The sequence below is a fragment of the Perca fluviatilis genome, chromosome 20 (genome assembly GCF_010015445.1).
Source record: "Perca fluviatilis chromosome 20, GENO_Pfluv_1.0, whole genome shotgun sequence".
Taxonomy (NCBI): domain Eukaryota; kingdom Metazoa; phylum Chordata; class Actinopteri; order Perciformes; family Percidae; genus Perca; species Perca fluviatilis.
This window is the reverse complement of record NC_053131.1, coordinates 7711147-7737682: the sequence shown is the minus strand read 5'-3', so window position 1 is coordinate 7737682 and position 26536 is coordinate 7711147. Positions and strand designations below refer to the sequence as shown.

The following is a 26536-nucleotide window of genomic DNA, read 5'->3' as shown; positions in this document are numbered from 1 at the left end:
AATAGCACCCTCGTGACTTAGCCTACTGTTGCTAACGTACATTCGTAAATCCTGCATAACATCGTCCCGTACCTACAGGACATCAGACTTACGTACTGATGCACAGAGTAGTGTCGACAAACTTAGTCCAATGAGGGGAGAAAGGAAAGTGTGATAGCGTTCCACGTTAACGCTTTTTTCTCTCTCACTCGAGACCGCTGTATCCAGCGTTACTAGAAGGTAGAGCGAGCTACAACTGACAGGGAGAGAGAGACAATGTATCACCACAGCCAATCCAGTCTGCTCAAAGCGATGGTCTTTTTCACAAATAGGTTGCACGTAAGGGGGAAAAAAGTAGCTTCCACTTAAGGGGTCCTATCTTGCACCCTGCGCAGCGCAAAGCCCAACGCAGGTGTCTTTGCTAGTTTGACAGGGTGGGGGGCGTGGTATCACAATGGTGGCTCTCCATCGTGATGCCGGCCAGCCATCACAATGGACGATGATATCATCCATCGGCACAACCCTAATGTGGAGTCTTTTAGATTAAGTAAAAATGTGTTACATGCTACAAAGATTTCTCCGATTCTCCGACCAATCTCCCGCTCCATTGTCCCCTCACTCGCGAACAAAACCCCAAGGTACTTGAACTCCTTCACTTGGGGTAAGGACTCATTCCCCACCTGGAGGAGGCATTCCATCGGTTTCCTGCTGCTAAAAAGTAGGATGATCAACAAATATAAAAGCGAGGCATGAATGGCAATGTGTATATATATTTTTTATTAAACCTTTATTTAACCAGGTAGGCTGTTGGGAACAGGTTCTAAGGTTGGCTAAGAAAAGCTTAAGGCGTGCGAGACAACATACAGTTTCAGATTCAATACAATACAAGAGTGCAGAATACAATAGGCTACATATAGGATACATAAAGTGCAGATTAAGTAGGCATTACAAAGCTGGCACAAATGTGTGGTGTAAGTAAACTGAAGGATATACGAAAGTGATATGGTGATAACACAGTATACATTGATAGACAGTCTGTATCACCGCTTAAAGGGTCTAAATACAGATATTGCAAATTGTGGACCAGTTAGTGATTTAGAACAGTTATAACTCAATATGCATAGATAGACAGTCTGTAAGAAGCTAAAATGTAGTGAAGAGCCGATATACAGTTAGTGCAGGTTGTGGTCTAGTTAGTGATGTAGATCAGAAATAACACAGTAAACATGAAAAGTCTATAATAATGCTGAATGTAGTAAAATGCAAAAATGCAGTGGGGCTATGAATGGGAATGTATTTATTTATTTATTTTTTTTACTTCTGCACATATGTGTGATAATATGTATATAAAATACAGAAATGAATGATATTACATTTTATAAAATTGATATCCTGAAGGACCTAAGAACAAAATAAGAATAGAATGTAAAAAGGGTAGGTGTAATAGGCAAATGCTTCAACCTACACCTGATTATAAACGAGTTAAGATGACACTGTATGAACTAAGGTGACACTTATTGTCTTTTTTTTACCATTTATGTAAGTGATGTTGTGTATTTATGTGATTGATTGACTGATTGAAATAAACTAAACTAAACTAAAACTAATCACTGCCAGTTGAATTGACTCAAACAATAGCAGGATCTTTTCTTTCATCTTGCTGTCTCATTGCTGCCAATTGTAATGTCTCCTTGGTTCTCTCCTTGGTTCTCTTCTTTCTTCTCTCCTTTCTTCTTTGTTGTCATCTTTGAGCCAGGATGCAACCAGAGCACCCAGACCACCCAGAGCTAGAATCCCTACAGTTGCCCCTCCAATCGTAGCTGCTGTGGTAACCTACAAAAGACAAATAAGTGGCGGTCTGAAGGTCAAGGATGTTGAAAACATTTAATAATTTGAATTGTGGTTATACTAGAATACAACAAAGTTTCAAGTTAACCTTGAAAAATAATTAATGTGAGTTTCTAGCCCACTCCCCCCTGATTAAAGCCATATTAAAAAGGTCCTTGTCAAACCAGAATGTAGCCAGATGTATGAGAGTTGAAGCAATTATAAGACCATGTTGATAGTAGCACCACTACTGGAAGCTAGCTGTTTGGCTAGCAAAATTTACAGTCGTAGCCTAGCTAAAACAGTAGGGCCACTTTTTTAGACTTAACAATGTGATTGCATGAATTTGCTACACAAATGAATGGAAGATGGAGGAGCAAGTGCAAGATAGAATGTCAATAATAGAAAAAAAATCTTGAATTTAAATGCAACATGTATGGAAGTGCATTGAAAAAGGATAAAATAATGATACTAAACAAAATAATGAATGTCTCAAAACTAGATTTTGACACAGGCTCCCTCACACCCGCTCCATTTATTATGTAATGAAGCAGGACATATGTGAATGCCCTAAGCCTTTCAACTGGCACCGTATTTAAAGGGGAACTATGCTGGTTTTTTTTTAGCTTAATTTACCTTGACTCATAATTTCTCTGTGACCTCCTTGAAATGGATGGAATCATATCTTAACTCAAGACTACAATGTGTCAAGAGTTCAAAATATAAAATCTATGGCTTGAGAGAATAACCTAGGTGTACCCCAAGGTTCAATCTTAGGACCTCTATTGTTTAGTCTATACTAGTGCTGTCAAACGATTAAAATATTTAATCGCGATTAATCGCATTAATGTCATAGTTAACTCACGATTAATCGCACTTAATCACACATTTTTATCTATTCTAAATGTCCCTTGATTTCTTTTTGTCCCATTATATTTTTTCGTTTTAATGCTCTTATCACCATGGGAAAGTGGATCGGCTTGCTTTGTGCAAATGTTTTTTTTATTTAAAACAACATAGGCTTATACGTAGTGTTCAATTTCACACTAACATTCTCACTTGGAACTAATAATCTGTCACATAATGGTTTCCCCCGACTAATTTCCTGTTTCTCGTTCTCCATAACCAACGTAAAATCAAGGAGAGGGTTAACTTTTCCTGCTACAGGTTTCCCACCGTGGTCAGAAAGAACAGAGGAGACACTTTGTTTCTCTAGAGTCACTACTCGCCCCGAAGCTAATCGCCGTGACGAGCCTACTAGCTACTAGAGGTGTGAATCTTCACTGGTCTCCCGATTCGATTACGATTATCAGGTCAGCGATTCAATTCGATATCTCGATGCATCACGATGCTTCAAAATAAATTTTTCTATTAAAGCCATATAGGATATTTGACTTGAGAAACTTGCATTGTCAAGTGCAATGCCCAAGCTGCAATAAGTAACTTTAGACTGGAATGATGAAGTGTTTGGGTTCATTTCTTTAAGGTAGCTACCACGAAGGTTTACCTATTTTGGATTAGTCATATACAGTGTTTGGAATAACGCCGTTTAAAAGAACGGCGTTAGGTAACGACGTTATTTTTTCAGTAACGGGGTAATCTAACTAATTACTTTTCCCGTCGTTACAACGCCGTTAACGTTGCTGGACGTTAAATGCGGTACGTTACTAGGCATTGATTGAATAAACTGTGTAATCCGAACGCACCCCTGGCTCGTAGCTAGTGAGGAGGTGGGTTAATAACGAGATAAGCGATTATGATTGGCTAAGGCAGAGTCATGTTTCATGGTAGCCAATCAGAGCCAGTGTTTACACCACACATGCCAGCACACGCGCCACACCACCAAACACACACAACAGCTAAACAGATTCAGCAGAGATGGCGAAGTCAGGAGCAATCCAATGAAAAGTTGGCGTTTTCAAGGTGGAGATATAAGCACTACTTCAAATTAATTGTGGTGAAAGGCAAGAACGTGCATGTAATGTGTACATTATGTCCAGGAGTGAAGACTTTGTCGACATCCGTTGTAAGAAATTTAATGAAGCATCTCACACCGACACACGCATCTACAAAGCTAGTGGCCAAAACCAGCGATACCTCCACCACAGATGATAGCTCGCCATCCACTAGCAAAGAAGGACTCGGAGCAAAGTCCTCCAAGCAGCAAAAGCTAGATCTTTCTGCGTCACAACAAAAACCTATGACACAGGCTGAAGTCAACCGTATGATAGGCAGGTATGTTGTTAAAGTATATGTGTCATATAAGTTTATATGGTGTAACTGTTTACTTTTCTTACAAATATAATACTTGAAGTGCAGGATAAACCTCTTGCTGTCTGTCGACGTGTAATAAATATGGAAAGTTATGTAGCCTACGTTAAACACCTGTCTGTTCTACTCATTTCAACCGACTTGTGAAAACTGCTAAAAAAAATCCAAATTCTTTGACATATAGCAACTTTTTTTTAAAGTAACGCAAATAGTTACTTTCCCTGGTAACGAGTTACTTTTATTATAGAGTAATTCAGTTACTAACTCAGTTACTTTTTTGAACAAGTAGTGAGTAACTATAACTAATTACTTTTTTAAAGTAACGTTCCCAACACTGGTCATATACCACCCTACTTTTAACCAGCAAATCTATTGAGCTGTATTGGAATAACTGACCTCAGACAACTCTTTAACAAAAAAGGTACTGCTTACTTAACAATAACTTAAATGTATAAATAACATTTAGCCATTAGATTGAATAACAAAAAAAACATAACCCAAATCACACCCTTCAAATAGGCTAACTGCAATATTTCTTCAAATGATAGTACACACAACTAGCTACCCCTTTAAACTTACTCAAACCCTATTAAACCACTGCGTTAACACAAACCTACACACACACACACACGCACAAGCCGAGAGGAGAAAAAAAAAAAGGTTGCGGGCTCATGTGGACGTGCAGCAGCCAGCAGGAACGTTATCTTCAGTGAAGCAAACACACAGAAATCCAACTTGCAGTTAGCTGTTAGTCCCAGAAACACAGCTGAAACACAAAAACCAGTCACCAGCTACGGCAAAGTCCTCTTCAGCAGGGAAACACGCTGTCGTCCTCTCCGGTCCAAACTCCGCGTCCTCCGAACCAGCAACTCTCCGTTAGCTCCGAATTTAGCTAGCTAGCTAGTCCGTTAGCTCCATTGACATATGGTTAGCTCCAACTTTAGCCAGGCACACTAGCACAACGTTTGTTCTAAACCACTGCTGTTAGATAGGAAAAGTGCCGTAGTGTAGCTACACCTCTTCAGCTTCGTTATTCCACTTAGATCGTTTCCAAGCTAACTAGCGTCTCTCGATGTTTCTCAGTGTTTTCTTTCCTCTTCTCGATTTGCGATCCTCTCCACTCTCCCGTGTCTCCGCTCAGCAGTTTTGCCTGTGTGTTTCTGTGTTTGTTTGTGTGTCTGCCAGTCTCCGTCTGTCTGTGTGTGTGTGTGAAACGGGTTAGCTAGGCTACTGAGTGTTAATTTTCATTTGAATGTTTATGCCGCGTGGACATAGTGGGATTCATAATTTTGCTTCTGGTCTAGCTCCGAAAGAACTTAATCCTTCCTTAACTGTGTATGAGTTAATCGCGCGATAAAAAAATTGTCGGCGTTAAAATGGGTTTGCGTTAACGCCGTTAATAATGCGTTAAACTGACAGCCCTAGTCTATACATAAATGACCTGGCAAGTTGCTGTCCTCCAATAATGATGCTGCACTATATGTACACGCAAAAGACAAAATGCATGTTATGAGTAACGTGTGCAACTGGTTAGAGAGCTCTCACTTGCACCTAAATGTGTCCAAGACTGTGTGCATGTATTTTTCAAAAAGGGTAAATAAGACACAGACCCTAATATTTTTGTAAGGGAGAAAAGGCTTGAAGTAGTTCGAGTTTAAATACCTAGGTGTGATTTTGGACTCACAACTGAACTTCAAGCTGCACATAAAAAAAACTGAACAAAATGAAATTTAACTTGTCCAATTTTAGATACATTCGAAACTATCAAAATTTTGAATTGGCTAGGCTATAGTTTGATGCAATGATCATGTCTCACATTACCTATTGGATAACTAGCTGGGCTCAGCATGTAAGACAGAAGAAAATCTAAAATGTAGCATCACTGTCAGATTTTAAAGAAACTTGAACTTCTAGATTGGGAGAACACTGTGAAATACATTGCCTCTCTAGATTTTAAAATCCTTCACGATCTAGCTCCACCTCCTTTACAGGAATAAAAAAATAAAATAAAGAACTCAAACAGCTCAACCAGAGCAGGCTCCAGAGGTAACATTTCCTTTAGAGCAACCAATACCTGGAACTCCAAGCGCAATACATGAATTATCAACTCTCAACAGTTTAAAAAATGGCTACTGCAAAATCAAACCGGTTGTCATTAGCTGGGATAATCTGTAATTTGTTCTCTGTTGTTGAGCTGTAATTTTTATTGTGATGTTTTACTTTGACTTGTTTTATTTATTTAACTTAATTTATAAGGACCATCAACCTGTCAGGGACTAAGAATGGAAATTAACCTTTCGCTATAATTCTGTATATTTACATTCTTCGAAATGTTCATTAATATACACTGTCCCTTTTTGAAATAAACTAAACTAAATAAACTAAACCTTAACTGAACATCTTTGGAGTCATTGGAATCTTTCATTACTGTATTAGAGCTACATTTATGTCGAGTCAAGAAACCAATATGTTAACAAGTAAAAAGTGAGACATATCCTCTTCTTACATTTCTACTCTGTTCCTTCTGTCTTATCCTTTAGGATAAAAAAAAACCCTGATGCTAATTTCATGACTTCGAAATGCAAATTGGTCACATGAAACAACATCCAAAATGTCCAAAAACAGACAAACAGAGGCCAGACAGCTAATAAGTTGGTAAGTTAAACAAATATGACAAATAGCGGTACAAGAAAAAGAAAAAAATAGGCATCACTGCATACTTTATCATGCAAGATATTAATGCGGATCCTATTTAAAGTGGCTACTGTCTAAATACAATAACCTGATGGTGGAAGGAATAAAAGATTTGGAGTAATAATTAATAATAATAATAATAAATTGAATTTATATAGCGCTTTTCATGGACTCAAAGTCGCTTTACAGGGCAGGGTAGATTATAAAAACATAACAAAACAAAACGAGCAAACAAAACAAGTAGAACAAAACAAGATACAGATGAAAAAGGGAGGGGGGCAGGTGGACTATGGGTAGGCTGAGGTGAAGAGATGGGTCTTGAGGCGGGACTGGAAGATGGTGAGGGACTCAGAGGTGCGGATCTCTTGGGGGAGGGAGTTCCAGAGCCTGGGAGCTGCTCTGGAGAAGGCTCTGTCCCCAAAACAGCGCAGGTTGGACTTTTGGATGGAGAGGAGACCGGCTGAGGTGGATCTGAGGGACCGTGAGGGTTGGTAAGGGGAGAGGAGGTCAGTGAGGTATGAGGGGGCCAGATGGTGGAGGGCTTTATAGGTGAGGACCAGGATTTTGTAGGTGATCCGGTGGGAAATGGGAAGCCAGTGGAGGGAGGATGTAGATGATGAAGAGGAGGGGGCCAAGTACGGAGCCTTGGGGAACACCTTGAGTGACTGTGGCTGTGGCAGAGGTGTGGTTGTGGAGAGAGATGAAATGGGATCTGTTGGAAAGGTAGGAGTGGAGCCAGCTGAGTGCAGTACCGTCGATACCGAGGTCTTTGAGTCTGGTGAGCAGGATGTTATGGCTCACAGTATCGAAGGCTGCACTCAGGTCGAGGAGGATGAGGATGTTGAGGGAACCGGTGTCAGCAAAGGTGAGGAGGTCGTTGAGGACTTTGAGGAGAGCGGTTTTTGTGCTGTGTAGGGGCGAAAACCAGATTGGAGAGGTTCGAATAGGTTATTGGCAAGAAGATGGGTTTGTAGTTGTGGGAGGCGACTATGCATTCCAGGGTTTTAGACAGAAAGGGGAGGTTGGATATTGGGCGGTAGTTGTTGAGAGAGGAGGGATCCAGACCAGGTTTTGGAAGATTGGGGTGACAGCGGCAGTTTTGAAAGCAGAGGGGACAGTTCCAAGGGACAGTGAGGAGTTGAAGAGGTTAGTGAGGTAGGGGCATAGGACCGGGAGGCAGGACTTCAGAAGTGGAGTAGGGGAGGGTCAAGGGAGCAGGTAGTGGGTTTGGAAGAGCTGATGAGTTTGGAGATTTCAGGAGGAGTAACTGGGTTAAACTGGGAGAGGAGGAAGTGTGGAGGAGGGTCGGGAGGTCTGGAGGGATGGAGAGAGAGGGTCCCCCAAGGTAGGTGCTGGAGTAGATCCTGGAAGGTCAGATACAGGGGATAGGGATTTGTAAATGAGATTGATTTTGTCAGTGAAAAAGTGGCGGAATGAGTTGCAGAGATCCGGAGTAGAGGTAAGGAGGCTGTTGGTCCGAGGCGGCGTAAGGTGTTTCAATGTGGAGAAGAGGGTTCTGGGGTTTTGGCAGGGGTCGGTGAGGATGGTGGAGAGGTAGGCAGATTTGGCAGCAATGAGGGCATCTTTGTAGGCGATGAGATGGGATTTATAGGCTTCATGATGGACTGTGAGGGATGATTTCTTTGTCAGACGTTCAAGTTGGCGGCCAGTTTGTTTCATTTTCCGGAGTGCAGGTGTGTACCAGGGTGAAGAGGTATTAAAAGTGACGAAGTTTTGTTTTTAAGGGGCCAGGGTGTTGAGGGAGGTAGACAAGGTGGAGTTGAGGTGGTCTGTGAGGTCATCGGGTGAGGTGAGGGTTGAGTCAGGTGGAGAGTGGTGGAGAGCAGGTCAGAGAGATGGTGGGGATTGATAGATTTGAGGTTGCGGAAGGTGATTTCTCTGAGGAGGCGTGGCGGGGTTGGAGAAGGGATGGTGAACCGTATCAGTTTGTGATCAGAGAGGGGAAAGAGGCATGGATGGAGGTCGAGCACTGGTTGGTTGGTGGAGCAGACCAGGTCGAGGATGTGACCTTTTCATGGGTGGGGAATGTGACATGTTGGGTGAGAGAGAAGTTATCCAGTAAAATTTTGAATTCTGATGAGAGCTTGCATGTGGGGAGTCCATGTGGATGTTTAAGTCACCGAGTAGCAGCAGACGTGGAGAGAGATGAGGCTAGTGTGAGGAGTTCAGTAAAATCAGAGAGGAAGGAGGGATTTGGTTTAGGTGGCGGTAAATGAGGATGACTGTCATGGAGGAAAGAGTTTTGAAGGCGAGATATTCAAACGATGATACTGAGGGGAGGGTGAGTTCTGTGATCCGGGAAGTTCTGATTGAAAATGCCGCGAGGCCACCTCCACGGTGGGAGGGGCGGGGTTTGCAGATGTAGTTGTAGCCAGGGGGGATGCTTGGTTGAGGGAGAAGAAGTCGTTGGGTTGTTGCCAGGTTTCGGTGAGCAGAAGGAAGTCAAGAGTGTTGTCGAGGATTAGCTCATGGAGGGCAGGGGCTTTATTGTTGAGCGATCGGGTGTTGAGGAGGACAAAGTTGGCATGGTGAGAGGGTGGTGGGATGGGGGCAGGCTGGAGAGATCTGAGGTTGTCCCGGTTAGCAGTGCGTGTGGTCGTTGGGGTGTGGGGGTATTGCAGTTGAGGGGGGACAGTGAGCCGATTAGCAAATGATTGGAGAGTATGATTGAGTGTATGTGAAGTGGGGAAAGCACTGTAGTCCGGTCCGGGTTTTCTGTGTAGCCTGATGATGCGTTCAGCCCTATGTGAACCAGTGGGTGAAGCATTCAGATGATGTGGGACAGGTGCAACAGAGCGTGCAGGTGACCAGATGGATGGAATGGATTGTCCGTGGTGGAAGAAAACAAACTTGCGGCGAGAGCTTCTGTGGATGTAACGGCGTCGACGTAGAAGTCCGAGCTGTTTGATGACTGGGATGCAGGATGGAATGGAGTAGTTGACGAATTGGACCAGTTGCAGAGTTGAATATTTGATCATGATGCCGAGCGGAGGGACGGAGAGCTCCGTGATAGTGGTTAGCCGTGGGCTAGGAGCACAGAGGTGGAGGTGGAGATGGATGAATGAGGTGATTGCCAAAATGATCCACAGCATGACCGAAGGAGAGGAATGTCTAGTCTTGGTCGGCTCGCGCATCTGGTGGAGGTTGCCTATGAGGAGGAGGTCAGCAATCGGGTTAGCCGCGCGAAGCAGCTAGGGATTTGCCGCCCCGGCGTTTGGTGAACGAGGGGCAGCTAGCTGCGGCTAACCGACGAGGCAAGAGTCCGGTCAAGGAGCCCCAGGCGGCGGGAACCAGCAGAGAGACTGTCCAGAGGTACAGAGGCTGTCCAGAGGTAGGGGGTACAGCGAACACAAACACAAGAGAATAGCAGACGAATAGCAGATGAATAGCAGACGGAGAAGCGGCGAATAACCAGCGCCAGCGTCCTCTCACGTCGGTTAGAACTAAAAAAATTACTGTATATACTGTATGTACTGTATATAGGATTGCTTTCATTTTATTTTCACATGTGTATCTGTGGGCATGTGCTCATCTTTAGCCTAGCCTACATTTAGGCAACATCTACATATTTATTTAATTTATCACAGCCAATGAATGCAGAAAGTTAAATTGGTTAGAATATAGCTAGCATATATAATAAATATAATGAAATAATTTAGTTATAGGTTATGCATAGTGTTGAAGTTAAAAAAGTTAAAACAATGTACTTTTGGTTATGCAGCTTGCAGGTAGATCTAATCAAATAACTACACTAATCAGCATTTGACTGCCTCACCCAAAACCTAGCTTCTAAAGAATTAATCAGGTCATGGCTGTTATTTAGCATAATGTAGGAGACTCATTGTCCCCACAGGAAAGGTAACTTTTGTCTCCCTTAGGGGAGCCATCCCCAGACGTGATTAGAACAAAGGAAATGCAAACTCTGTAAACTTGAATATAATCAACACTACCATGATAATTGACCTTTGTCTGTGACCTGGAGTTAAGGTGTGTCCTTAACCTGAGAGACTTTTCAGTCAAGGAAACACCCACAATTCTAAAGGGAATAAATGTGTGATTTTAAGAATGATTCAGGACTGTTCTTCTGTGACTCCACAAGAGAAGCATGAGAGCAGTCCGCTGTCAGCTGCAGTGTAACATTTGTGTTTTCATGTTTTATGTTTAATTGTGTCTTGACTGTCGTTTTCATGTTGTTTTTATTAAACCTCTTGCTTAACTTTCAATCCAAACCTAGCCTCTCCTTCGTCCCCAGAAATCTAAGAACACGTCATTTTAGTATACTCTAACAATAGTACCTAGACCTGCCAACAAATGCTTATTGTTAGAAGACCTCAATCAGAATCAACTGCTCTGCTAATCTCCTGCTTCTCTTTCTCTCTGCTGAAATAACTTCCAATATCCATCTCATCTGCTTAATGAATTGAAGGATACACCGGTACAATAGCATTAACAGGGACCCTATGATATTTAGTTTTCACTGACAACAACATTATATGGGGATTGATATTGTTTTAGAATATGTCGTTCACTCAAGTAGGCTGTGACGATAAACGCATCACCGCAATACCGGCGGTGACATGCCACTACCGCGGTCATGACGCCATCACCGCCATCACCGCCATCACCGCATACCGGTATTTTTTTTATTAATTTTTTTAATTTTAGCTTGCGGAAGTTATAGGAGAACAGATATTGTGTGATATGATATATAATGAAAGCAATAATCATTGTGTAGTTACCCTCATCGACTGTCTTCTATCCTACATTCAAGAGTTTATGGAGAGAAAAAAAACTTAAAGGGAAATTTCACCGCTGGGAATCTGAATATATCTTTAAATTGGGTCACTAATGTAGTAGAAATGTGAAAAGAAAATTGAAATTGGTGCCTTCTAGGCCGAGATAAGCCAGAAAATGTGTTTTTGGCTCATATGGATGAAAGACACCAAATCCCAGAATGCACTTGCTTTGCTGCTGTATGAGGCCACTCCCAAGCCACGCCTACCCTTTACAGACAGACAGTGAGACGATCAACTCAACAAGTGTGTTTTATTGTCATTTCAACCATATACACGAAAAAACGTTTCACCGTGGCTCAAGTGGTGTTACACATTTAAAATAAGCTTTTTTTTTGCCACAGCTGATACATTATCTGGACTTCTTTCAGCGGATTGATTGATAGCTCCAGAGTGAACAGAACTGTGTCCATGGCAACGCTCTGCTATGCATGGCAACGGTGTGTTATCCTTAGCAACGGTCTGTTATCAAGAAATAACCAAGGGGGTAAGCTTCGCTTCAGAACCAAGGGGGTAAGCTTCGCTTCTGAACGCGAACCTCCGATGGCGCCATTTTGTTGCTACAAAGGTATCACCTCTTGTTAGCATTCCACTGACCGCCATTTTTTTTTTACGTCACTTGACTGCGAATAACTTTACATCTGAAGCGTTTAAAGACTCTATTTGTCCATTGTTTAATTCTAAAGAAACACGACAATGTATAAAAGGCTCCATTACCTTGTACCTCCGCGTTATGGCTCCGTAAGCAGACGTTTTTGTAAAAATACGCTAACGATTGTGTCATAACTAAGTGACTTACTGTCGCACAGTAGAGGAATTACCGTATAGTACAGGAGAAGCTCGCAGGCAGTTTCGACTTACATTAGCTGTTTAGGTTTAATTACGAATGTTAACTAGCATGTTAGTTAGCAATAATTAGCCTGTGCTTATGTTATCTCCTTACATATACCTACACTCTCCGTCTCTGTAAGATTGGGAATGATTGAGATTTCTCTTGGCACAGCTACAAGAAGACTTACAACTTTCAGACACGTTGCTCACGTCACATTTACGTTGTCTCTCTCAGTTGGAAGCTGCGCAGTAAAGGAAGAGATCACCGGAAAAGTGCTTCTAATAGCCTTCACTGGTCTCCGTCCAGAGCAACGGGGTCTATTGGTCCATTAATATATATGTCAATGTTCAGAACTCGAACCTCCTATGGCGCCATTTTGACGCTACAAAGAGATCACCTCCCGTTAGCATTCCACTGACTAGCATACATTTTGGCGCCACTTTGACAGCGAATAACTTTACATCAGAAATGTTTAAGGACTCTATTTGTCCATTGTTTAATTCTAAAGAAACACGACAATGTATACAAGGCTCCATTACCTTGTACCTCACGTTATGGCTCCGTAGCAGACGTTTTTATAAAAATAGGCTAACGATTGTGTCATAACCAAGTGACTTACTGTCGCACAGTGGAGGAATTACCGTATAGCTACAGCTACCAGAAGACTTACAACTTTCAGACACGTTGCTCACGTCACATTTACATTGTCTCTGTCAGTTGGAGGCTGCGCAGTAAAGCAAGAGATCACAGGAAAAGTGCTTCTAATAGCCTTCACTGGTCTCTGTTCAGAGCAACAGGGTCTATTGGTCCATTATATATATGTCAATGGAAATAACAGACCGCATTCTACATTAGAATTCAACCAAGCCATGTAATAAAAGAAGGCTAACACATAGCTACTAGCATTAGCTCTTGGTGGGCTGTGGTATAAACATCGAGTATAAACACAGCCGTACATTTGCGTGGGATGTAGCTAGAATTGTCGGCATTTTACAGTCACAAACTCCACCAGCAGTTAGCAGTTAGTTGAATACAAATCACCCCATTTCTGCAACAGGCAGTCCGGGGTAACACAGCCCACCTCCACTAGTAGTCTTACCCGGTGACAGAGCAGCAGGCTGGATTGTCCACAGCAATATTTCCACAACAACAAAAACACAGCACAGCACTCTCTGAACTCACGTTGGGAGTTTGGTTGAAGTTGGATGTAGTCCAGTTTGTTTAATGAGCGGACACTTGCAAGCAGGATTGGTGAACAGGTGGCTGGCTAGCGTTAGCTTTCCACCGGCACACTCGTTCAACGCTCCCCGCTGACGAGGTCACTTTACCGGCCACAGGAATCGAGCACCACCGCTGGTCTCCGTGCAGGCAAAGCTTGCGTAGTGTGTGGAGTATTGCGTCTGTAATAAAGTGTCCTGCATATTTTCCGATGTGTTCCAATGTATCCCGGTGGTACACGTGTGTGGTAGTTTGAATGCACATAATAAAAATTCGGGATGAACCTGCTAAGCGAGGATTCAAGATGGCTGACACTCATTTTTTCCTCGGCAATCTCCGGAAAAAGCCGACAGTCCAACCCCCTTTGGGCTATGAGGAAGTGGCTCCTAATACAGGCTGTAGTCTTTTGTCTCTGGGCAAAAAAACCTCAGATGACGAAAAAATCATCATTTTGCGTCATCTGAGGCTTTTTTCCAGACCCACAATACAGAGCTCTCCCCTCTCAGGGGGACATGAGGGAGAGAAGCATGGTCATTCAAAAATACTACCAGGTTTCTACTGATACAAAGCTTAATGCTAATCGGTGATGTTTCCCTTTAAGTTGCCCGTCACTTCAGAGGATGGACAGTCCATTGAGCTGAGGTGGACATGGACACATTAACGTTAACGCTGCAGTTAGCCTAGCAGCTAGCGGAGTTTCCTTCTGCTTATAGCTTAATCCTGACAAAACCGAACAGTTGAATCTCAGCCTGCATGCACATTTTGTAGCCTAAACAGAGCAGCTTATATTGGTTATCTTAGACAGAGCACTCTGTCTGTTCAGCTGCTAAGACCACTATGCTGCGAAGTGTCTGCCCTTGGCGTTGTCGGCAAACCTTTTTTTTTCTTTTTGCTTTATTGACAATAGAGCTTTCTGAACTGTCTGTGGAATAGATCAACGGAGAGGAGAGAAAGCAGAGTGGCCATAAATGACAGCAAAACACAGTAAAAACTCTCATTGAGCTGAAATGGAAACACTGTGCTATGGGTTAAGCCGATGTTTATCGGGGGTAACGGCATTCACTTTACCGGCGGTATTGACAACAGATAAAGCCACTGTGTCTTGAGAAGCTCAAGCTTGTTGTTTTATTGTTTACTTTACATCATCTTTGCTATCCTCTCGCTTTTCCTCACAGCAGCACTCATACGCTGCTCTCCGTTACCGCTCGCTCTCCACACAGGCACTGACGTCAATCACTTAAGGCCCCCTGCCATTCTCGCTCTAACTTACGCTACTCTTGTAAGGGGGTTACGGTTAACCGCCATACTGCGGTGATATGTTGCTTCTTCACCGCGATAAGAAAAATACTATACCGTCACAGCCCTACACTCAAGTTAGACTTCAGTTTTCCATAGCAAACCAAAATATCCCCTTTCCTTTACCTCAAGAAAACATAGCAAAAGGTAAGCAGGTCATTAAAAACAACTTTCAATTTGACTCTGTATCACTACGTGTAATCAATCTTCCTTTCACCATTAACGCGTGTATCAGTCACTAGCGGCGCCAGGATTTTGACTGTAGGTGGGCCTCCAGAAAAATGGATGGGCCTGTTAAAATAAGCCAAAAAACAACGGCTTCCCCCTGCATATAGACAGCCAGACACTATCGTTAATGTCAGCCTAACTGTTAGCCTACTTGCCTGCTGGTGTGATAGGGGGTCGCTACGGGAGGTCTTGATGGGGAGAGGGCGGCTGAGCAGGATGGTAACTCGTCACTTGTAACCGCATTACTTAAAATGTCCTCCTCCTGCTCCTCGCAGCGTTTCTTGCTGAATTTAAATGAAAACAAGCTGCTTTGCTTTGCGTTTCATATTAGCTAATAGCTACCGCCTGTGTCTGTCTCATTGAGCTAGCTTGAAAAGCTTGCGTGCAAACGTCATTCATTTCATTGGATATCTTGCTGGTGGCAATGCAGCCTGTGGGCAGGCTTAAGAGTCCACACGTGGGGTAGAAGCCGCTGATTGGCTGAGAAGCTTTCACTCAAAGCTTTCCTCTGGCTGCTTATTGGATGAACTGCTAGAATGAAAATCAGGGTGGTATCGGTGTGTGTATGTGTGGGGGGGAGGGTGCACAGCGAGTTCAGACCAAAGAGTGGGGACGAGACGGGATAAATCCCCCAGTTACTTGCAACGCGCCGGTCTGCAATGCTCTGAAAGCTGCCAAAGCTGCCAGTTCACACCAATGCAACGAGACGGTGCGGTGCATCATCTTGATAGCACAACGACTCTCTGTACTTCTGTCTAACTTCCGATTTTTCGGATATTTTTTTGTAGCTATATATATATAATTTGTAAATATCAATGAGGATAAATCAAATTGTTATTGTTGTTCTTATTATTATTTAGGGGGGCTTAGGAACATTTTGGGGTAGCTTCAGCCCCCCTAAAATAGGCCTAACGACGTCCATGATATCAGGTCTCGCGATGTAACAAATTGCTTCATGGCACTGCAAACATACCCCCATTCAGATACTGGCTAGCTATAAGAACAAGGTAGCGATGGAGTTTTTCACACTATCGTCATAGCTCAGCCAGCAAAAAAGAAGCAGAAAGCTAGGAAAGCATTGTCAGAGGAACAGAGAAAGAGGAAACGGCAGACTGACCGAGCGAAGACTCAGACACATGTAAACATAAGAGCTGACAAATATTACGAAGCTGGGGGGGCTCTACAGAGAAACCTGCGAGCAAAAACCGAGAAAAAAGCAAAGAATTGGCCAAAACTGCATAGCGCCCCTTTAAGCTGCATAATGCCAATTAATGAGACAATCATAATAAACTCTTCCAGTATCCAGGTAGACACACACACACACACACGCACACACACACACACATACACACAGCTGTGTATCACTTTGATAAAGGGATTTGCCACTGAAATATCAATAAAATGTTACATCTGAATGACTTTTTCCTGGGAGAGAAAATTAGAGTTCAAGAATTGAAATGTTTCAAGAGAACATATACTCGGCTTGTGGTGCTCAAAGAGCCAAAAAATACATATGACAGACTCAAGTCTCTTTCCAGAAATCATGACCCGGCCACTCAAGATACTTCACCTACCTGGTTGTGAGCAGTTTCAAATAGGAACTATTTTCTTTCCACCAAAATACACCCCCAATCGTATCAAAACGCAGAAGAAATTGAAGTGATTCTGCATAATTATACAGTTTACGGGTAGTGTGTATTAAATACTGTACATTGATTTTTTTGCGGCCCTTTGAGCACCACAATGCGAGTGCCAGCTGGTGTCTTTACAATGGATAGCAGGCAGACATCTCCACGGCCGATTACTCCCACACTGGGCAACTCCCACCAAAACAGTCAAGACCAGGGGGAAAAATAAGGCACGTGTGTCACCATGGGCTTACCTTGACCAATGGCACGCTGGCAATATAAAGTGTGCAAGGGAGTTTTTGATGTGTTGAAATCATGGTTGAAATGCTGAAGCACTCTCTCATCCGCATGCCAAATTACAACGTTCACAGTTGCGCGACCTGTTATTTATGGTAGTTTGATTGACTTGTATTCCCACCATAGACTGTAACTATCCCCACTGTATAAAAACTATCCCCGAACAATACAAAGAGGATTACCAATGGCCGCTGGGGCAGATGAACTAACGCTAGTCTCGTTACTGTAAGTAGGCTACAATAAAACTTAAAAAAAGCCAACACTTATCAATGCACTCACCTGTTTAGACAGGCATAAACCTGTAGAAAACGATATTTCAATCTGCTCTGTCTGCGCTGTCCACCGTGTTTTACGCAAACACTGCTCTACTCTGCAAATAGCAAATTTTTACAAACAAGCTAAAACAAAAGCTGTCGGTTTGTAGTCTAACTGTTTTATCTTAGTTTGCAGGAAATCTTGAAATTTGGACACATTTATAAACTGAACTGCTGGCTGAGCGAACCAACCTCTCCGCTGGAGCGGTAACTCTATGGATTTATTAAGACCAAAACAGATGCATGTGGCTACTTAATATGCACGTGAATGATGCGATCGTTATGTTCGCGTTCTTCATTCTTGACGATGATGCTGGTTGTATTATTTTGCAACAGCATTGTTTCATTGCAAATGAGGCATACAGGACCTGCTATTCATCATTAAAGCTGGGCTTTTCCATGTCAACTTTTCGCTTCAACCTCTTCGACAGTGACATTTTTACCTGACAACAGCCGTTTCTTTCTGCAAACATTTTCCACCAATCAGGACGCTGCATACTACACCCATGGTTCCGTATAATAATAATAATAATAATAATAATAATAATAATAATAATTACAGCCTGATTATGGGAAATAAATGTTATCAAATGTTGCTATGGAATAAAATTACAGATTCCCTGGATATAAAATTTTGATGTCATAATTAAACTTCATGTTGAAATGGCACACTAATAAACATGAAATTTTAAAAAGGGCGCTTCATATCAAAAAGGTTGCCGACCCCTGATCTAGACTGTTAAAAAGCACTACAGGTTAGAGGAAAAATATGTATTTTTGATTTTAGGGTGAACTGTCCCTTAAAGCAGTCCTGCAAAAGTGTGGCTTTTATACAAAAGAAGTATAAAAGCCAAAGGATACCCACCTGTCGAGACTCTGCCTTGCCGTATCGTAGGTCTGTGACAAAGTGCTCGCAGTTGCTACTGAAGATAGAATACGGCATCTTCAGACCCACCATGCTACAGGCCTCCTTCACGATGATGTCACGCTCACGAGGCTGGTACTTGTCATCTAGGAGGTTGTTGACCTTGAAACTATCATTGCCGACCACTTCCCAGATCTTCTCACGCTTCACCTTTCCTATAGGGCTATCCAGGGCCATCAACGAAGAACCAGAAGAGCTTGAATCATCATCTATGTGTGTTTTATAGAAAAGACAAAGAGGAAAGAAGTTAGAATAAAACAAAAAGAGGTATAGAGAAAAGGATTTAGAGGGACAAATAAAAGATAAATTGCTATTCATCAAGTCTTTGTCTATTATTTTACATTTACATGCATGTAATTGGTTGATAATGTCCATCTGAGCATAAAATAATAATACAACATAATTACCAACAAACTATAACTAAGGAGAGTGACAGGCAAAAGGTTATAGATGGTCCTCCAAGATGAATGTGTTAAATGCAACATTTCACTCACTTGGAGTAGTCAAATGAACAACTTCCATTCCACCGATGTAGATGGCCCAGTGCTGATAAATCCCACGGTCGATCTCGATCAGGTCACCGGGCTTTGCATTGAACTATAATCATAAGAAAAACAATTAAAATGTATAAATCATAAAAATAATCAACTTCACGTTTAGTCAGTACCGCAGGAACCCCCTGGAGTTTTTGACCATGTTTACGAGCAGGTGGGTGATTGACAGTTATACCCATTATTTTACCAAAATTAGCTTTGGTTTTTCAAACAGGTAAACCCACGAAAATAGCCAATAGGATATTCAACATCAGGAACGTGCCAGAAAACAGGTACAACTGGAAAATTTGTCGCTAACTATGCGCTGCTTTTGAATGTGACCACAGACACCCAGTTCATAATACTGCAAATGAAAGGGCTTTCATCAGTTGACCTTAGTCTCAATTAACATTGTGCTACCAAATTCGAGGATAGATAGTGGCTTAACAGACATTTATTTAAATGAAAATCTTCAGGATTACTTTGGCTCAGTTTGTACAATCAACTGCTGCTCTTTTAAAAAAAATCAATAAATGTGTCAGGGCATTAACCATAAAACAAGCAGCTCAAAGAAAGGCCCAGTTTTTCAGAAACCTGGCATGACATGCTGTGGAAACTAGGTATGGTGCACAGATACAATTAGTCAACAGTGGGAGATTTTACCTCCAGTCAGTTGGAGTTTTCTACTTTTCTACACAACAAAGGCTCTTCTTAATGTTAACATAATCATTTACTCTTGTTGTGTCACTTCACCCTGTTTGTTCTTTTCTATGCTTTATATTGACTTATTTTGGTACTCAGTGTCATAGATCACTTTGACTAAAGTGATAACACATTACAGTAAAATATGTGGGAGCTATTTATTTTATGCATTCTAATCCATGAATACTTAACACATCAACTAAATATACTATATATTTTTTTGTTGCACATTCTGCACTCAATCCATTAAGTCTCCTTTTTCGTATGCTAAACAGCTATTTGTATATATTTGTTTATTTCATATTTATGTTTAATATGTTTGTTATGTATGCACCAATCACAAAGGCAAATTCCTCATAAGTGTAACGGTAATAAATCTTGTTCTGATTCTCCAATCTAAATTAGGGATGCACGATATCGGCACAACATCGGTATCGGCTGATAAAAGCTTAAAAAGATCCTTGCCGATAGAGTGGCGTGTTTACTATGCGCACGTGACGACCGTGAACATAGCATGAGTGCCAGCAACTTCAACTCCAACTTCCAACATGTCGGCTGTGTGGAGGTATTTCGAGATCTGTAAAACAGATAACAACCAGAGATATAAGTTCTGCAGAGGCCTCTGCTTGGCCGGCCGAGTGACACGGACAGAGGCGTGCAGACACCAAAACTACCCTGCTGGAAGCTGTCAATCATCACTTTAATAGTGTGCAGTGTGAGGCACTTTATTCTGTTGCAACCATGCTTGTTGCCCGCTACAAAGACAGGTACTTTGACGTGGGTCGGTGAAAAAGCAGAGATGATCATATATGTGAAGAAAAACATACCTCTGGTTAGGGCTGTGCAATTTATCATAATTTAATCATGATTATGATTTCGGCTCTGAATGATCACAAAAACAGAATAATCGAGAACAACAATTATTTAGCTCATGACGTTTTGCAAGTAAACTCTTATTTTCTCGTGTTCTGAATGAAAAAAATAAAGTTTAAAGAGGAAAAGTGTTAAGGCAAAGTTGTATGTGTTTTTTTTACTGTTGATTTACTTAACTTTTTCCACTGTTTTTTAAGTTCAATAATTGTAACATCTTTCCAGAAGTCAACGAGTAAACGTGTTAAATTATCGTGATTTCAATATTGACCGAAATAATCGTGGTTATATTTTATTTCCATAATCGAGCAGCCCTACATCTGGTATTAAAAGAATAGCTGAACAGAAGCCTCCTGGTCAGCTGAAGTTCTCACAAGTTCAAGTGAAGGATAAAATGTCCTTGTATTTTTTTGTGTTGATTTTCTGTCTGTGGCTCACAAGACAATATATGGAGCTTGGTTTTAAGTTTGATTATACTTTGAAGTGAGTCCTAAGGACTGAAGTGTAGGTCTGGACCACAGCTGCTTTTTCAGTACAGTTTCAGTACAATGTCAACTACTACGTCAGGGAAGCATTTGGCAGACCTGTTCAAGTGTTCAGGAAACAGGAAAGGCCAGAGCTTCCTTCAAGCATTGTGATAGACTCTCAAAAAGTTACCGACAAGGCCAAAATGCTTGATTGTTTCAATGAACATTTCATAGCCTCAGGATTTTTATTTGAATCCTTATCCTGAAGCCCTTAACTAATATTTTTAATCTGTCTTTGAACACAAATGTCATTCCTCCCATCTGGAAATCAGCCTTTGTGGTTCCCCTGCTAAAAGGTGTTGACCCTACCATCTTAAATAACTACAGACCGATCTGTCCAGGTCAAGGTTCTAGAATACCTTGTCAGTGATCAATTAAAAGGTTTTTTTAACAGTTATAATGTGTTATCTGACTTCAAATCTGGTTTTAGAAAAGGGCATAGTACAACGTCGGCAGAGTCATTAGGTTTCCATTAAAGTCAATGTGTGCATTTCCACCGGTTGCAGTACGGCTACGTTCCGACTGCGTCCCAGCTCCGGCGGTCGGCAGCTCTCCGGAGCAGATACTCAGAGCTTCTATTTTTGTCGGACGCCAGAGAGCTCCGCAGCAATTCAGCACACGGCAGATAGTACGGGACAGGAAGTCGAGCACAGAAACAAAATAAATATCCGGTTAATTTTCAAAATAAAATATACCGTGCTCACGGCGGATCATATTTCCCTGCACTACACCTTGAAAACACAGCACAGAGCTGTTTCCCCTCTACTCCTCTGGATGGAAACTAACTGGTGTTGGTTTTGTGGTTCTATTCTACGTGAATTCGCGAGATCTCGTGGGTCCTCGTGACTTCAGCTGTCAGTCATGGCCGCAGCCATGCCGCAACAAATCCGGCCATGGTGGGTATTGACGGACGGCAGAGCACGGAGCCGTTCCGCAGGGGTCAGTCTTGGTGCCACGGCTATTCATCCTCTATATCAATAACACTGATCATAACTGTAACTGATCTAATGTAAAATTTCATTTTTATGCTGATAACACTGTACTGTATTGCTCTGCACCCACCGCAGACCAGGCCCTCTCCCAGTTACAACTTGACTTTAACACGCTTCAACAGAATCTTTATGATTGAAAACTTGAAATGCAGAAAAAACTAAAGTCATGCTTTTTTCAAATTTGAAATCTAAATCAAATCTGACTTCTATCCTTACTTTCCAGGGTAGGAAAATTGAATTTGTTTCTAAGTACAGATATCTTGGTATTTTAATTGATGAATCTCTTTCTTTTACCCTTCATATTCAGCACCTAGCAAAAAGATTAAAACTTAAACTAGGGTTTTATTTCAGAATCAAATCCTGCCTATCGTTCATATCTAGAAAGAGGCTGATCGCTTCCACTTTTATGTCTGTACTTGACTATGGTGATGTTTTATACATGCATGCTTCATCTCAAAGTTTACATGCACTGGACACTGTATACCATGGATCTCTGAGGTTCATCACTGGTATGAAAGCCCTCACTCACCATTGTGAACTGTATGAACGTGTTGGATGGCCTTCTCTATCAACACGGAGACTTCAACACTGGCATATCTTCATATACAAGGCTATTTTAGGTCTCCTTCCATCCTACCTTCTGACCTATCAGTGTAAATAGTACCAGGACTTACGATCTTCGTTCCCAGGATATTTTCCTTCTGTCTGTTCCAAAGGTTAGAACTGAGCTGGGAAAAAAAGGCTTTTAAGTTTGCTGTTCCCTCTACCTGGAACAAGTTACAGAAATCCATGAAACTTACTGAGCTGGTCTCATTGGTCGCTTTTAAGAGGATGTTGATTGACTTGGAGGCAGCCACATCTGGCTGTAGATGTTTTGCCTGATGTGTTTAGGATTGTGGTTGACTTTGAAAGATTTGCTGTTTCAGTTTTATGTTTTTAGTGTTTTTTCGTATTTTGTGTTTGTATGTACTGTATGTGTGGTCGTACTGCTGCCTGTCTTGGCCAGGACACTCTTGAAAAAGAGATTTTTAATTTCAATTAATCTCTTCCTGGTTAAATAAAAAGGTAAAATAAAAATAAAATAAAAAAGTAGTAATTTTTTTATTTGAAAATGTAGTTTCATTTATTTTACTCCTAAGGACTGAAGTTTGAAGTCTGAACTTAAAAATAAAATGTGGCACTGACATGTCATTTATTCTCCTCCAAGTGAAATAATTTACCTATTTTTCAGGGGTGAATGTCTGTCTAAATTTGTAAATTTTATGGTAGAATCAAATGTTGTTCGTCTTGTGTATTGCCTTACCTACAACACATTAGTGTAATAAGGTAAAGGTAGTACAGGAGAGATACTTGGATTACTCTTCAGTAAAATGAAAGTGTAGTGCAGAGCTCAGTAGCAGGAGACTTACCCTTGTTGAAGCCATCTCTTCACTTCTTCATATATCAGTAAGAGTAGCGGCGACCTGCAATTTATGCTGCCGGAGAATGAAAAGTGTGCTTACGTCTCAGAAACAAAAGTGCTCACCTGAAAATGGGTGTCAAACACAAAATGCAACCAGACATAAAATAAGCACAAACTACACATTATATAACCAGTTGTACCAGAGGAACTGTGTTGAATCAGTTGTACATTTATTTCCAAAAATTGTATATATTTTAAATATTGCTCGTGTAGTATTCAATTATTATTTAATGTATATTGTTTCCTATTATTTAATGTATACTCTGTATGTGTGCTGTGTGTCTGATATTTATGCTGCTGCAACACCATTATTTCCCATTTTTTTGGGATCAATAAAAACAATCTAATCTAATCTAAGTGCAATAAAGCAACAAAGGCTAAGTTTAATTTCTCGTGAGCTGTTCAGTAATTGCACTCAGGCCTTTGCGTGACAAAGCAAAGTTGGGCAAACAGTCTTCTCAGTCAGAGCCAGCTACTACTGAAAAAGTCTCCCGGTTGGTTTAAAATAAAGCATTAACTACCTAACCTTTAAACATAAACTTAAGAGATGGCCTAATGCAAACCATACTTAGAATCATGAGTAAGTGTTACGCCCCTGAAAAAGGGGAGAAATAATCACGAGAGCGATACGGTTATGGTTCCTCACTGAGAACTTTAGTTTAAATCATTTTACAACAGTACCACATTTTACAGAACAACAGATCTACAGGAAATAGGTAGTTTTGTAGGGTACAAGGCTTATTCAAGTCACAACAGCATACACTGTAAATAACTGAAACATATACTATACACAAAGTAGCTTTAGCTCAGTAAACCAAAAGTAAATTCATCAAAAATGTTAATAAAGTGCTTGAAACTCATTACACAAATAGCACCGCAAAATATATTATTAACTGCTTACATGTTAACTTACATAACATGACATAAAATGGCGTCTACTCTCAGTACAAAGCTATTGTTCTCTGTAACTGAGCAGGGCTCCGCTCTCACACACTCTCACACACTCTGCTAACTTAACTCTAACTTAGTCAAAATGTTATTAAAACACACCTTAAACACTCTTGACATGTTAGCAAGTTATTAAATTAACTGTTTTATATCAATAACGTACCTGAAAAAGAGGAGAAATATTCACCAGAGTAATACAGCTTTGTTTCCCCACTGAGAACTTAATGGAGTGTAATGAGGAAAAGACCGCGATTCCCACGGGAACTTGGGTGGAGACCAAAGCAATCGCTCTCAGGCTCATATATTAAGATATATTTACATCACAGATCAACACTTTTACCCTTAAAGTAGGCACCACAAAATAAAATGATCAATATAACGTTTACACATTCCTCTTACAATTTTTACCCTTTGTACGTGTGATGAATTTGAACTTGTTAACACAATTATATGAATTTGATCAATCCCTATGAACTAGTACTGAATGCATGATGTTTTAACCTTAGATATTTTAAGATCCTCAGTTGAGACGTGTACCGTTCAGACACCTTAAATAACTTGCGTGCGCAGCAAGCACAGGTTGTGATTTTTGCTGTGCACATGCACATGTATTTTATTGTCCTCTTTGATTGTGGGAAATTTGAACAATGGACGCATCTCCAATCCGAAGATATTGGCAAACCTTTTTTTTCTAAGGTAAGTTCACTTCACCATGCACTCTCCACAACGAATAGCTTATTGTCCTTATGTGACTGTTAAACGTAACTGGTATCATCACAAACGTTATCCTGTACCCTAAAAACTGACATATTTCATGGTATTGTGTCATGCAAGGTCATTGCAAAATCTAGAGAAATGTGCGATGTGGCCAGCGGGGTACAGGTTGAGACACAATGTATCAACTGTCCCCGCGACAGAGTTCTATTACGTCACACGCTGTTTAGTTGTTCAGGTTAAACGTCGTAATTAACCAGCATAGGACGCAAATGAAAATAAAATTAGATATTTGTGATATTTAAACTGTGTATTATTAATAAATATATGTTCTAACATGAATGTTATAAGGATAACCTAGCATGTTGTCAAATAGGCAAGGTGGTAAAACGGGTACAGTTGATACACCCTGTGTGTGTGTGTGTGTGTGTGTGTTAGCTATGCTGTTTATGTTGTGTAGCCCAGTGCTCGAAGTGGGCTGGTACTCACCGGTACGCAGTACCACCACTTCTACATTTTACTCTTAAGCGTACTTTTTGTTGCGTACTGCTACTTCTCGCGTGTAGCCGGTACTCTACCACTATCAGAGAAAGCGTCAGTGTCAGAGAGATTGACCCTAATGTTACATAAACTACACTACCCAGACGGCACTACGTGATTTACCTCGGATCTTAGCAAATCACGTAAAGGCAAGCAGTCGGCTCACCCTATCAGAAGTTCGCTTAGCCACTGACGGTAGTTCGGAAAAGCCTGATGCCTGAAGCCTGACCGTAACATATTTTTCACTGCTGAAAACCTAGAAACTGAAAAGAAGTGTGTCAAGTTTATTTTGGACACCGCACACACTGTGTACAACACTTAGGCCTAACCCTTGTGTTGGTTAATACAGCACCTCAGTGCTTTTTTGTACAGCATTTTGGTCATCTGTGTTTAAATGTGCTCTAGAAATAAACTTTACTTACTTACTTTACAAGAGACAGGGTTTTAGAGAGCAATTCTCATCAAAGTAAAGAGAAGTATATAACCCTTTTTGTGTTGTCCTTCTGGTCTGGTCACTGGGACCCAAAGGACAACACAACTTATTTCACCAACTCTGCTCCGGTCGCACCATACGTCTAGCAGCTGCTTCCTCTCTGTAGTTCTCCTCTGCCCCCTTCCCACACACAAAACACACACACACACACACACACACACACACAGAGCTCTCTTAAAGGAGCCGCAGCGCCATTTTACAAAAGCTGTCAAGAGAATCACACACACACACACACACACACACACACACACACACACACACACACACACACACACACACACACACACACACATACACACACGACTTGTTTAAATAAATACATACATTTATGTTGTTAATAAATAACAATAAATTGTTGTACCAGCAATATCTCCAAGTTTTGTTTTTCACTGTAGAAATCTCAAATGTCATAATGATTTGTCAATGCAAGAG

At 41.3% G+C, this 26536-nt stretch overlaps 1 protein-coding gene across 3 annotated transcripts; it reads right to left on the bottom strand.

Annotated features, from left to right (window-relative positions):
- Positions 1 to 733: 733 nt before the first annotated feature.
- Positions 734 to 24633, bottom strand: LOC120549654 (phospholipase A and acyltransferase 4-like). 3 transcript variants are annotated; one of them, XM_039786706.1, is made up of 5 exons: positions 24521 to 24633; positions 23357 to 23422; positions 18818 to 18920; positions 18264 to 18532; positions 734 to 1812 (listed from the first exon to the last, which is right to left on the bottom strand). In XM_039786706.1, exons 2-5 carry the CDS (start codon positions 23369 to 23371, stop codon positions 1645 to 1647), a joined length of 555 nt encoding a protein of 184 aa, XP_039642640.1. In that variant the 5' UTR covers positions 23372 to 23422; positions 24521 to 24633; the 3' UTR covers positions 734 to 1644. The 3 variants fall into 3 exon arrangements, with proteins under 3 accessions (XP_039642640.1, XP_039642642.1, XP_039642641.1); XM_039786708.1 differs by having other exon boundaries at positions 24545 to 24589; XM_039786707.1 differs by having other exon boundaries at positions 23357 to 23472; positions 24521 to 24584.
- Between the last annotated feature and the right edge of the window lie 1903 nt (positions 24634 to 26536).